General features: G+C 47.7%; 1 protein-coding gene across 1 annotated transcript in view; it reads left to right on the forward strand.

The window, feature by feature from the left end:
- Positions 1–1,611: 1,611 nt before the first annotated feature.
- The window catches only part of LOC109307445 (cytochrome P450 4B1-like), a 27,067-nt gene continuing 15,888 nt past the window's right edge, over positions 1,612–12,790 (forward strand). Inside the window, exons 1-3 of the mRNA XM_019531378.1 lie at positions 1,612–1,905; positions 10,206–10,350; positions 11,893–11,937. Coding sequence (XP_019386923.1) covers positions 1,696–1,905; positions 10,206–10,350; positions 11,893–11,937 — 400 coding nt within the window. The 5' untranslated portion in view covers positions 1,612–1,695. The remainder of the gene's footprint in view (positions 1,906–10,205; positions 10,351–11,892; positions 11,938–12,790) is intronic.

The following is a 12,790-nucleotide window of genomic DNA, read 5'->3' on the forward strand; positions in this document are numbered from 1 at the left end:
GATTTTGGAGTCATAGTCGACTGCAAAATGAACATGAGTCACCAGTGCGAGGAGGTAATAACTAAAGGTAACCACATCCTTTCGTGCGTAACTAGGTGAATCACAAGCAGGTGCAGGGAGGTGATCCTCCCCCTCTATGCGGCACTGGTCAGGCCGCAGCGGGAGTACTGCGTCCGGCTCTGGGCGCCGCACTTCAGGAGGGATGGGGACAGCATGGAGAGGGGCCAGAGGAGGCCACTCATCTGGTTAAAGGCGTACAGAAAAAACCCTATGTGGACCAATTGGGAGACCTGAACCTCTTCAGTCCCCGCAAGAGGAGGCCGAGAGGTGATCTCATGGCCACCTACAAACTCATCAGGGGCAAGAAACAGGGCATACAATGTTTACCAGGGCACCTGTCAGGGTCACTAGAAATAATGGCCACAAACTGGTAGAGAGCAAATTCAGACTGGACACCAGGAGAAAATTCCTTTGCCAAAATATGGAATAGGCTTTCAAGGGAGGTGGTGTTGTCTCGTTGGAGGCATTTAAAAGGAAATTGGATAGAAACCTGGCTGGGGTCATCTGACCCCAGCGCTCTTTCCTGGCCAGGGCAGGGGTCGGACTCGATGATCTCATAGGTCCAGTCCAACCCGAACATCTATGAACCTGGGAAAGGCAGCGGAGACTGGAACACGGGCCTGAGGGTGGACTAGGCTTGGGGCTTAGATGTGGAGCCCAGGTGGGGCCAGACCAGGACTCGGGACCTGATGGGGTGTGGAGAGGGGACTTGGACCAGTACAAACTCGAGGGTCCAGAGGTGGAAAGCCTTGTAACCGCTGGACATCCTTCTCCTTGAAAGTGTTTGGAGCCCCCATCAACCTCCCGCTGCCAACTGTGACCAACAAAACAAAGCCCCAAAGCAAAGGATCCATTCAGCGGAGGGTGAAAAGAGCCTCCAGGCTCCTCGAGACGACCCTGATGCCCAAGAGTACCAGCTACTCCCAAAAGCATTAATACTGCAAAATCAAGCCTTCAAAAAATTAGAAAGTGCCTTAAGAAAATCCATGGCACCCAAATTTGGCTCCCTTTAACTTAACTACCTGCTCACCCTTTTTTTTTTTTCAGAGTACCCCTGCCTCCACCATTGCACGGGGAGGATGGCATTAACAGGGGCTCCTGGTTTTCTCTGATAAAAAAACCCCAATTTTTTTCTGATTTACAAAACACAACCAAAACCGAAAATCCACATTTTTATATATAGTGGTGTTTCGTTTTAATCATGGAAAAATACATAGTAGCCTTTCATTTTAATCACGGAAAAATGTAAATGGGGGGGAGGGATTTAAATCAGAACATTTTGGATTTTTTTTTTTAATTTGAGAAAGGCAGGACCCCTGCTCATAACCAACAACTGAATATATCTCTATCTCCTCATTTTTCTTACAGAACCCCCTAATGAGCCTCATCTTCCACAGTCGGGGACACTCGTTGCACCTCATTTGCTCCCAGGTCCTGCAGCAGCCTGGAGTTTTCTTTCTGGGAAGTGATGTTGCTTGTAGCCTGTGATGCTCCTTAAAGCCTGTGTTGCTTTAAGGCCCCTCCTGATTTAGCAGTCAGTCAGCTTCAGAGACTGCCTCTTTGTGCAGCCTTGCCTGAAGCTGCCGCACAAAGCAAGAGGCAGGAGGCTTGGCAGCGTGTGCAAGCTGGGCGAACATGATCTCTGTGCTGGAAAGCGTGTTGAAGACCACCTCGTCCTGGCTGCATGTGGACATTTACCGGGTTTTTCACCTGGCCGCTGTGTTCTGCCTGACCTGCGTGTTGCTAAAAGCCAGCCAGCTGTATCACAGGAGGCAGGAGTTGCTCAGAGTCTTTGCCAGTTTCCCAGGCCATCCCACCCACTGGCTGTACGGCCATACCCACCTGGTAAGAAAACAGCATCCCTTGGGGAAGGCGATCTTTAAAAATGAATGAAATGGGGAGCAGGAGGGAGTTGCAATGCGTGTGTTTGTGTCACTGATGATGTTGCTTTGATCTTGGGGGAAGGAGGTCTCTGATGCCGCTATCCGTGAGAAAATTCTCTTTCCGGAGCATAGGACAATCTTAATTTTTTTGTGTGACCATGCATCTCATTTGTATTAAGCCATACACAATGCTTCCTTGACCTTCGTTAGCCAGGGATGCTGTGTAAAGAGCAAGACTCACAACAAAGAGGTAATTTTCAGTTGGGGGTCAAGGCGGGGTATGCTTGTTATACAGGGTTATGAGCCAGCTGGGGTAAGGCAGCATAGGTCTACTGAAATCAGTGCTGGATTATACCCACTGAGGCTCTGGTCCCACATTTCTTTGGCTTTGAATAAGCAAAAAGCAAAGAACAAAGCCCCTGCAGCATTTTCCAGTATTGCTGTGCAAAGACACCGTGTTTGAAAGTGTTCCTGGTTTCTGCTCATTAATGGTGCCAGAGTTCAAAGGTATGCTGTTATCTCTGCTGTGGGAGTGGAGTTTATACCCTTGCCAAATGAAATATTTGATATAGCCCTGTGACTATACATGCTCCCGTGCTTGCCAGCCAAGGCTGCAGTCCTCCAAGGGGATTGCAGCATATTTCTATCCATGTAACAAAAAAAAAGGCAAAAGAGGGGTGGGAAAAAAAATCAAAGATACAGAAACAAGAACCACACACAAGATGCTGCATGATTAAAACAAGAGATGCTCTGCCAGGAACTGTGAATTCAGTATTGCATGTGAATGCAGAACAATTATAACAATTAGTATTTGGCTGCTAGGGTGATGCATCGTCTCCAGGAAGAGTTAGTGAAGAATCTTCTGACATCCGCCCGCGGAGGCGAGGGATGTGGTTTTCTCTACAGCAGCTGTCCTCAACCTTGTTCGATTCAGGGCACTTCTGGATAGACTCAAAACAGCCCTTAGAAAGTGCCAGCTCTTAGTTTTCACTCCTGTTTTGACTACAGAAAAATAATAGAGTAGTCTTTCTGATTACAAACAACTCAGAGAGACCACAGCTAAGGATTTCTATAAATTTCTGGGTTTATCTTGTGTGCACACCTAACAGTGCTAACAGCATGTGGCACCCTGTGGCCTCCTTAAAAGGAGATATTACAAGGAGCTGGTTGAGAAACACTGCTTTAGAGAGCTGACAGGTGAGGACGGGGACCAGTTTTATGAATTTTACTGAGTTGCCAGTTAGATTTAAGAGCTAAATTTTTTTTTACAGTCAAGTCAGCCAAATCAATTCCAAATACAGGCGAATCATTTGAGAGCTGAAATCCAAGCTTGGTTTGCCAATTTGACAAATATTATGCTCAGTGCTGGCATGGAAATTCAGCTAAGGTACCCTCTCCCAATCGAATCCGGAGAACATCTGCTCACTACTTTATGGCGAGGTTCTTTCCCACCCAGCTTTTTCCGTAGAAAAATATTTCTCGGATCAGGACGCTTGGTGTTCTGAATCAATCAACACTTGCTTAATTCTCCCCAAACTATTCATTTTGAGCATGACGGTTATCAATCTTTAGTACATCTGTTACACTTCAAGTCATTCTCTCAGGAGTCAAGTTGTACTTAAGTCACTTATCTGCTTACGTTCCTGGGATGAAATGCACTAGTTTAAAAGAGCAATTGGTGCAATTTATTAAATCTCTCCAGGCCAATTGGGTTTATCAGGGAGGAAGTTACAACCTGAGATAAAATCTGAAGTATGGTCACCTGAGATTTTTCTAGAAAGTGTATAGACTCAATTAAAGTTTGAGTTTAGGCTCTATACAGTACTTTAGGTTATAAAGGCTATATAGAATACTATAGAGCAACAAACTATATGGAAACTCAACAGGAATTGGGACATAAGAATCACACAGCTTATCCATGGTTCTTTAGACAAGGTGTCTCACAGGATGTGAATGATTGTCTTCCAGTTACATCTAGTGAAGGATTTAGGTGTCTAAGGGCACATCTACATGTGCATTTAAGCACAGCTAAGTTTAATGTGCATTAAGCTAATGTGCATTAAGCGATTTTTGGCAGGTGTCTACACATGCAGAGAGTTGGCACTAAAGTTAGTGCCAAGTCCCTGCAGCCCTGCCATGTGCCTCTAGTGGCTGGGCAGACCCAGCACTAAAGTTAGTGCTGGGCAGCATCTACATGTGCATTAATGTGCTTTAATTAATTGCATCTCAGCAGGTATCAAATTTAGGCACAATTAGCTTAATTTCACCATTTTTAATGTGCATTAAAGGCACAGGTAGGCATGCGCCCTTAATGTGCATTAAGTTAGGCTAATGCACATTAACATGTCTCATGTAGATGTGCCCCAAAAGTTACTGCTTGGCCCCTGGTGTGAAATCTAGATTCCTAAGTGAGGGGCTTAGGCTCCCTTTGCTTTCCACGGGGAGAGTTCATTGCCTCAATGTTGGATCCAAAACAGCCAGCCTGGCCCCCAAGCAGGGAGCCACCTTCAGCTGGTCAAGATGAAACTGAGGAGAAGGGTCTGCATAAAATCCCGACCCTCTCAGTCTGTCTTAGTCAGGGCAGAGGGGAGGCACCTTATGCGTGAACAAGGCTCTCTCTCCCTTTAAAGCACACCCACACAGAAGGAGCTGGTGATATCGCACTCATTTTAATTAATGCTTAGCTGCTACAGGGTTTGCTCAGGAAGCAGGAGCCCTGGGTACCAAGTGCCTCCTCCAGCACATCTCCCAGAAATGCCCTTGCTGTCTGGGACTCTGCACAGGAGCACTCTCCGTGTGGGACCACTTCCCACACTTCCTAAGGAAGTTGTTCCTGTGGGCAGCAAAGAATTCAAAATACTCTATTAGGAGGGGGAGAGGGAGAGAATTGTATGAGGAGGCAGGATATTGCAGCCTAATGGGTGGGACACTCACTGGGAGACGTGAATCCTGGGGTCTGGTCTCTGTCCCCAAGAGGGTTTCCCCTCAAACAATCATGGAACAAAATACAGAGAGGAGAGACTGGCAGTAAACTGACTTCCGTGTTTAACTTACTTCTGTGAAACACAACTGGAACCCATAGCCCTGAATGAATCCTTTTGTTTGACACAACACTAGACCCCTTATTTCCAGCGATCCTTTGTGATAGACTATTCCATTGTCTGGCTCCCCTCCTGCCAACAGAGCAAGACCAAGTTGAGCTCTTTTAGTGAATGAGCTTTACTTGGGGGAAAGCAATCCTTTGTTTCCTGCCTCATTTATTACTACTGACCCAGAAGTATTCGCTCAGTGGCGAGCTAGTTATGTTGGGAGCACTTTTAAGACACGTTGAGCAATCCAACACCAATCTGCATGTATCAGGTGTGATCGCGATGACACAGATTAGCGTGTCGACCAGTTTACCAACTGTTTAGCTTCCCTTTTGGCTGGAAAGCTGCAAAAAGCATGACCTACTTTGAATTGCAGGAGAGTGTACTATGCAGGAAGCTGAACATTTTCCAATCTGTAGCTTTTCTCAATATGCCTCTAATTCAGCTGTTTCAGTACTTTCAGGGCACTGACATTTTGCTATCAGGGACCTTTCCATTGCTTAGTCTGTCCAGTGTCTCCCTCAGCTGCCCTTTCAGTGGCAGACCATTGAATTTTCTATGGATCAGGAGTAGGAAGTGAGTATACCAAATAGTTCCCCTATTTCTTGCTGGGCTGGCTTTGTTTATTATGGATATATGACAGATATTGCACTGAGCTCTTTGGGTGTCAAATATGCTTTGACTAGATGATTAGTACTGAAAAGCTCCTTTTCTCTCACTTAATTAAGAAGCTTTTGCTCTATTCCCCTCTGAAGGACACAAGATAAAGTTGTGAGATACACCTTGTACACTCCCCTGCTGTTTGTTAGAAAGAGATGAATAGTCACCTGCACTGGAAACACCTTGTTTGAAGAAACGTCTTTGTACGAGACGAAATAGGATATTTGATGCTTAGGAGGAATCTATTATTAGTTGCAGGATAAGCACCTCTCAGAATTATATAGGGGTGTAAGCTCTCTCTTCTCTCTCCCTTTATCTAACCACAAAGACCCTGTCAAAGCAAACCTGCTTGTTTGCCTATGCACAGTGGTTCCTCATGCTCTGGGAGTTGAGAAGTGTTTCAGAATCATGTATGCACCCGGCAGGCTTCGAACATCCGGTCCCGTGCTGCCTGGCTTTGGGTGTGTAAGCTCGCCCGTCGCTCTGTCCCTGAGGTGGTATAGCCCGGATGCGTTGCCCTGGGGTAGCCTCACACCCAATCTTGCCTGCCACAACTTTGATCGTCCTTTCAGTGGTGGGGTTGACTACTAGGGCCTCTCTGGAGTCAGGAATCTTGGGACGATGCTCTTCTGTGAGGCTCCAACCTCCCCTACACCTCACCCTAATACCTAGCCTCGCCAAGTTGACGTTTCCGGGCCCAACCCTCACCTCTTGATGTGATGGGCCCTCTGCCACAGATATGAAGCTCTATCCTGACCCCAAATCAGGCTGATTAGGAGACCCTCTATGGCCTTCCTCCCTACCCCTCCAAAAGTGGGAAACAGAATAACGAAAAATTAAGAAAACACTACCAGTAAAAATCCCTGGCTTCAAACAAAATTGGGCTCCCTGGCCCGGAGAATTCCTCTCCCTATTAACCTTGTCTAAGGCACACCTCTGTCCGGTTGATCCCTCCTGAGTGCCGCACGGGACTACTACCGGTCCCTCCAACTCAACCCCACTCGGTCCCTCGCCGAGCGGCTCAGCCTGATAGGAGCTTGCTTCCTGCGGCCCCTCTTGCTGCTTAAGCTCTCTGCTCCCCGTCGGGGTAGACTCCAGGAGCCTTCCCAAACCCATGCTGATCCCACCTGGATTGCAGGGTCGCCTTCAGTCACCTTCTTTTCAGGGCCGCCCCCGCTGTCGGCTTCTTCATTCGGAGTCCTTGGATTTTCTCCCTTGGTTCCGTCGCTGCGAATCAGGGCATCTACTGCCTCACCACTGGCATCCTCCCTCCGGCAGCCTCGGGGTAACCTCTTGCCTCGTGGAGAGTCGTCTGGATCCCCCTCATCTCCGAACGGGGCTCCAAAGGCACCTCCGCTGGCAGCTCCGCTCTGGCTCTCTCCCCCTTCTCCTTCTCTTGGCTTGCTTTTTATTGTCACGTGCCGGCTCCGCTCATGATTAACCGCAGCTGGCCGCAGTTTCAAAAAGATGCAGCTAATCAGCCACATGGGTCCCGCTGCCTCTTCCGGTCTCGCCGCAGCGTCAGCTGCAGGTAAGGGAATCTCCGTTTCTTTCTTGCTTCCCTCACCTTCCCTGTTGTTTTTTGGATCCTGGGACTCCCCCTTGGCCCCTCAGGGTCCATTTTCTGTAGTTTCCCTGTGACAATGTAGAAAAGTAAAACTATTGCTTACTGTGTGATCCCAGAAAGTTAAACTTCCAGAGGTCAAACTTAGGCTAGAAATAGATGTTGCCAAATGAAGTGGATTGACGGATCCACTTTGTTGGGTGACGTGCATGTTGCCCATCGTCCTACCCTTGATGGTGTGGAAGAAGAGGTGATGTGATCTCTCCCACTCCCCCTGATCACAGGCAGGTGCTCTGGGGGCTTAAGCGACCTTCAAGCCCTAGACCACCTGTTTGAGGTATCTGGAGAGTAGAAGCAGCTCAGGCTGTTCCTACTGTCCTGCCACAGAGCTAATAGATATCTGCCACAATAAAGTGGACTAGTCTGTTACTACCTTTTGTCATACTACCGTTGATATGGCATGATGAAGTGTAGCGACTGCTGTTTGCTCACAGTTTGTGCCACCATAAAATTTTTTATGGTGACACAAATGAGACATCAGGCGAGGTGTGTTTCCACCTTTATTGATCCCAAATAGGTTCAAATAGAGACCTCACCCAGCAGGGGGATCACTGCCAGCTGCCCTTCCCCCCAGCTCTTTTCAAGCTCCCTGCCCCCGATTGGGAAGCTGGGGCTGGGAGCTTCCTGCTGCCGGGGCAGGGGGACATTGTCCCTACTGGGGATCTGCCACCAGGGTCCATCCCAGCAGCAGGCAGCTCCCAGGGGCAGGGAACAATCTCTCAGCTCCCACCAGGAGACAGCTGTCATTTGGCCCCATGCTCCCTCCCAGCCCCTGGTTTAGCACCCACAGGGAGCCAGAGCAGGATGGGAGCAGCCCTCTCCCAGCTGCTTTCATTGGGAGCAAATCTGCTCCTAAATCCATGCATGTGTAGATGCCTGCCCAGGTAAATTACTCTAGAGTAAACCCATCCAGCAGCAATTGCACCTGTAGATGTGCCCACTGAGTCTGTGATCCACCAAAACCCCCATCTTTTTCTCACCCAGCCTGTTATCTCTTATACGGTAATTGTACTTTTGATTATTCTTCTCTGGCACCTTATGTTTGTCTGCATAGAACTTCATTTGGTTGTCTCTAGTCCAGGTTTCCACATTATCAGGATTGTCACTGGTAGGTGTTATAGGGCTTTGGCCCTTTCTTGCTTGGTGCCTCGCTCCCCAGCGATGTCAGGGTGATATTCAAATTCGACACCACCAAGATGGTTCAGGTGCTGCTCCTACTCTCCTGCCACGTCTTTGATATTCATTGTTTCTTTTTTCTTGGGAGGCAGTTCCCTGTAGGTGGCCCAAGGAGAGCTCAACCTTGGGTTTCTTCGTGGGGCTCCAACATCCTCTTTACCCTACCCTCACCACATCCACGGCCGGGGCGGACTCTGCTCTCTGCAGGTGTTATGCTGGGATGATCTTGTCTCATGCTCGCTGCCCGCCTCCATGGGTTGGATAGTCTTGGCCGTCACTCCTCCCAAGGCTGTCCTTCATCTTTGGACTGTGACCTGGGCAACTAAGCATGCCCTGATCTGAGATTAACTGTAACTTAAAAGAAAACTGAATGTAAGAGGTCAGCGCCTGCTGACGGGCTCCTGGGATCTTGTCTCCCAGGGACCTTTGGCCTTACCGAAGTCTCCACCATCCCTTTCTGCCTAGTAGAGGTTTGGAAGGGTCGGCTGCCCTGTGTCAGGCCTCTGCTGGCCCTCTCGGTCAGGCCCTTTAGGTCCATGTCCCTTCCTCTTCGAGCCTGCTTAACCTGTGGCTAGGCTGTTTGGGTCTCCCACACTGGGCTCCGTGGTCTCCCATGCCTCCCTCCTGGCCGTGCTGCCTGAGGGTGTCAGTGGCCCCTCGCTGGGTGCTCTGGTGGGGTTGTGGCCCTTCTCCTGGGCACCCTGGGGGACTGCTTCTCTCCAGTGGAGCTCCCCGGTGTCCACCTGCTTCTGGGGCTTGAGCTCCCTGCCTCGCCTGCCAGTGTCCTCTGGCAGATGCTCAGCCTCCTTCCCCTGCGTCCAGGACTTGTGGTCCCCGGCTCTGCAGCCAGCGCCTCCCCGTCAGCCTTCCTTTCTGCTCTCCCCAGTGCCAGCTCTGTTGTGTTCCCAACTGCCTTTTGAGCAGCCCACGCTTTGCTAAGGCCGTGCCACTGGCGCCCACCGTTTCACAGGCTCAGGCAGCTCCAGAACTGCTGAGTCTCTCTCTAGCTGCTGTTTTTCTTTGCTCCTGCGGTGACTACCGGGGAGCATCGGGAGGGGTTCTGGGGTGGGTTAGGGGGGCTTTTGCCTCCCCTCTCACAGAGATCCTTCCAAATTCTACTCCTATCCTCCAGCGTGTTCATAGTCCTTCCCAGTTTTGTGTCATCTGCAAATCCTCTTGATAAATATTCAGGACTGAAACAGGGTTTTCTTAAAAGACAGGTGTCCAAACTAAGAGCGACAAATGGCTACATTTTGTGTAGATTAGGCACAAAAGAGGGATTTGTAATATACACCAGGCATTCGGTTATGCAATCATATGTAAAGTCATTTTCCTGTTAGACCCGCTTGGTGACAAATCATTATTTTACTCAGCGTTTAATAACAACCAACCCACCCAGACCCACCCAGCCCACACAGAAACATGTGCCTGACTTACAGTAGAACCTGCTGAGCCTGGATCAGCCTTGTCAGCCATCTTTTGATCCATAGACAAAGCAATCATGGAAGATAATCATCTTCGACTGTGATGAACGACAACCAACATCTGCTGGGAGAACAAGTAAATTCTGAGGAACCATGCACTCTTTGTAACGGTCGTGTCCTAAAAATGTTACCCTTCAGTTGACCATAGAAAGGTTACCTTGAGCTTGTTGGGACAGTTGTTAACCAGCTATTATAATGTTCTTCTCTCCCTTCCCCTCCACTCTTGCAGTTTAAAAAAGAAGAGCAGACATTGGACACAGTGGAGGCCTGGAGCCTAAAGTACCCTGATGCTTTCCCTCTGTGGTTTGGAAGCTTCGTAGCATACTTGAGCGTCAGCCATCCTGAATATGCTAAGATTTTATTGACAAGACCAGGTAAGGGATGGCATAGCTGACTTCTGTATGACATGATTGCAAAGTAAAAACACTAAGCATAAGTTTCCAGGCAGTTATCTATTCACAGCAACAGTTGGTTAGCCACAAGGTTGCCCACAGCCATAGACTGCTACCAGCTTTGAAGTTCTGCTGGATGGTTTAAGACCATGAAACAGCTTGCTGGCTTCAAAAGCTGGATACCAGTTTTTCATTTTTTCCCCCCAGTACCTTGGTTGCAAAGCAAAACTTTGAGGTGCTTCAGGAAACTTACAGTGATAAAGCCCACTGAAATCATTTGCCCTCACTTACAATAGTCATAGAGTAATACTGTATTTTCTCACATGCAACATGCCCCAAATAAATTATACACATCAAGACCTTTATAAAGGAAAGGATCGTGAACACCTGTAGAGTGAAGTACAATGAGCCATTATGTCAGTTAACTCCTTCCAGTGCCTGAACAACAGTAATACCACAGCCGCTGCACCGTAGAGCAGGAATGGAACCAAAGTGCTTGCACATCTGGACAGGGAAGTCCCCTTCCTTGCTAAATACATGCACCCCAATATTCATAGAAGTTAGGGGCTGGAAGGGGCCTCATGAGATCATCAGGTCCAACCCCCCTCCCCTCAGCAGTCTTTCCTGCCTAAGAGCACAGGGACAGGACCTGATCATCTCCTTTATAAAGGTCTTGATGGTTCATTAATCAAGTTAACTTTTCTTAGGCAGATAAGGTTCTTTGGGTAAATCCGGTATCTTTTATTAGACCAACTCAAATAGTTGGAAAAATTCTTCGTAGCAAGCTTCTTTTGCACTGGAGTGCCAGCACGTCGGAGCAGACAGTTAACTGAGTCTGCTAGAGTGTATCAAACAGGCTTTCGTTCGGGCACCCCACCACCATTTTTAAGTGCAGGGATGCTGATACAGGAAATGTGGTGGCCCTTCAATTAATTAGAGTAGCTCCAAGAGCCACAGTCTAAAGTGCTGCTCCCCACCCCCAGAGCACATGTAACAGTGCTCATAGACCCACCCATGGAGACCAGTTTTCACCAGCAGTCAGGAATTCAGCTTTAGTTAAGCAGAAAAGGGAAAGCAAGTCAGCTGAAGGTTAAGTTCTGTCCCAGCTCTGTGCAGGCATAACTCTGGAAGAAGCTCATTTCTTCATTCTGCCATTCAAAAACAAGGTGAGGCTGATTTTGGGGGGAAAAGGTGTGTATTGTTTGTGAGAAAATAAAGTCTATCTAACACGCCTAGGGAGAAATGTGGAGACAGCTGATGCATTTTAGGACTGAATAGCTTTCACTGTTCCTATGTAGATATAGACTAACAGTTTCCTGTTATTCCGGCCTGGCATCTTTCATGCGGGAACTTCCCAATGGTGCTGAACTGCCATGTAGTCTTGATTCACAAAGTAGAAATGCTACTGATTCCACTTCGCGCCAAAGATTGCATCATATAATTATTCTTGGAAGTGCAAACCAGTAGAACAAATAAAGTAATAAAGTACTGCTTCCTTCTCTCTTTCTCAACTGACTTTTACAGATCCCAAGGATAATATGAGTTATAAGCACTTAATTCCATGGATCGGTATGTATATTTGCCATCTTGTTCATATTCTCCGTCAGAAATGTTTCTGAGGTTTGTCAAGAAAAATAGATAACACATAAACAGCCAATATGGCAATGCCTCTTCCATGATGTACAGAGGGGGCCATAAGCTTTCTGAAATCACCATATTAGCTGTGTGTATCAAGAAAACATAGAGTAGATGAGGTTCATTACGCGTCTGCAGAAGGGGATATGCTGCTAGCTCATATGGGTAAGCAATTCTATTACATACTTTTAATCCAGGTAGGGCTGGCAATTGGAGAGGCTTTATGCTTCACTGCACAGCAAAAGCCAACAATTTAGCTGCTTGTCTGAATTAAGTCTAGAAATCTGGCTATGAATTTTACAAGAACAAGCGTCTTACCAAGTTGGAAGCTAGGTCTAATCAAGAGCTCCATTATTTCTGCACATCCACTTCAAGGAACGGATACATTCAGAGAAGCCTGAACCTGAGCAGCTGCTAAAAGCTAGTTTAACTCTTGGAGTGAAATTACAGGTTACAATTAGCTCTCATTAAGGGTGCTTAAAACAATCTTGAAAGTGCTTAAAACTTGAAAGACTGCTTGTTCAGGCTCATTAACTGATGCCCTTTGGGTATCTTAAAGTTACACCGCTTCAATGGAGGATTATCAGTCATCGATTGGCATTAGCTAGCTAGTTGCAAGCAAACTTCTGAGCAGTCTGCTGACATAAAACAACCAATTTGGAGTCCTCCAGCATCCCAGGATGCTCTGTTCCCTACCTTTCCCTGCTCCAAAGACACACTTTCTACCTTCCTGAACTCTGCGGCAGCTGAGGATCCCCAAGAGTGAACCATGGAGGACTGGGGGGGG

This window comes from Crocodylus porosus, unplaced genomic scaffold (assembly GCF_001723895.1).
Source record: "Crocodylus porosus isolate Cpor-Errol unplaced genomic scaffold, CroPor_comp1, whole genome shotgun sequence".
NCBI lineage: Eukaryota > Metazoa > Chordata > Crocodylia > Crocodylidae > Crocodylus > Crocodylus porosus.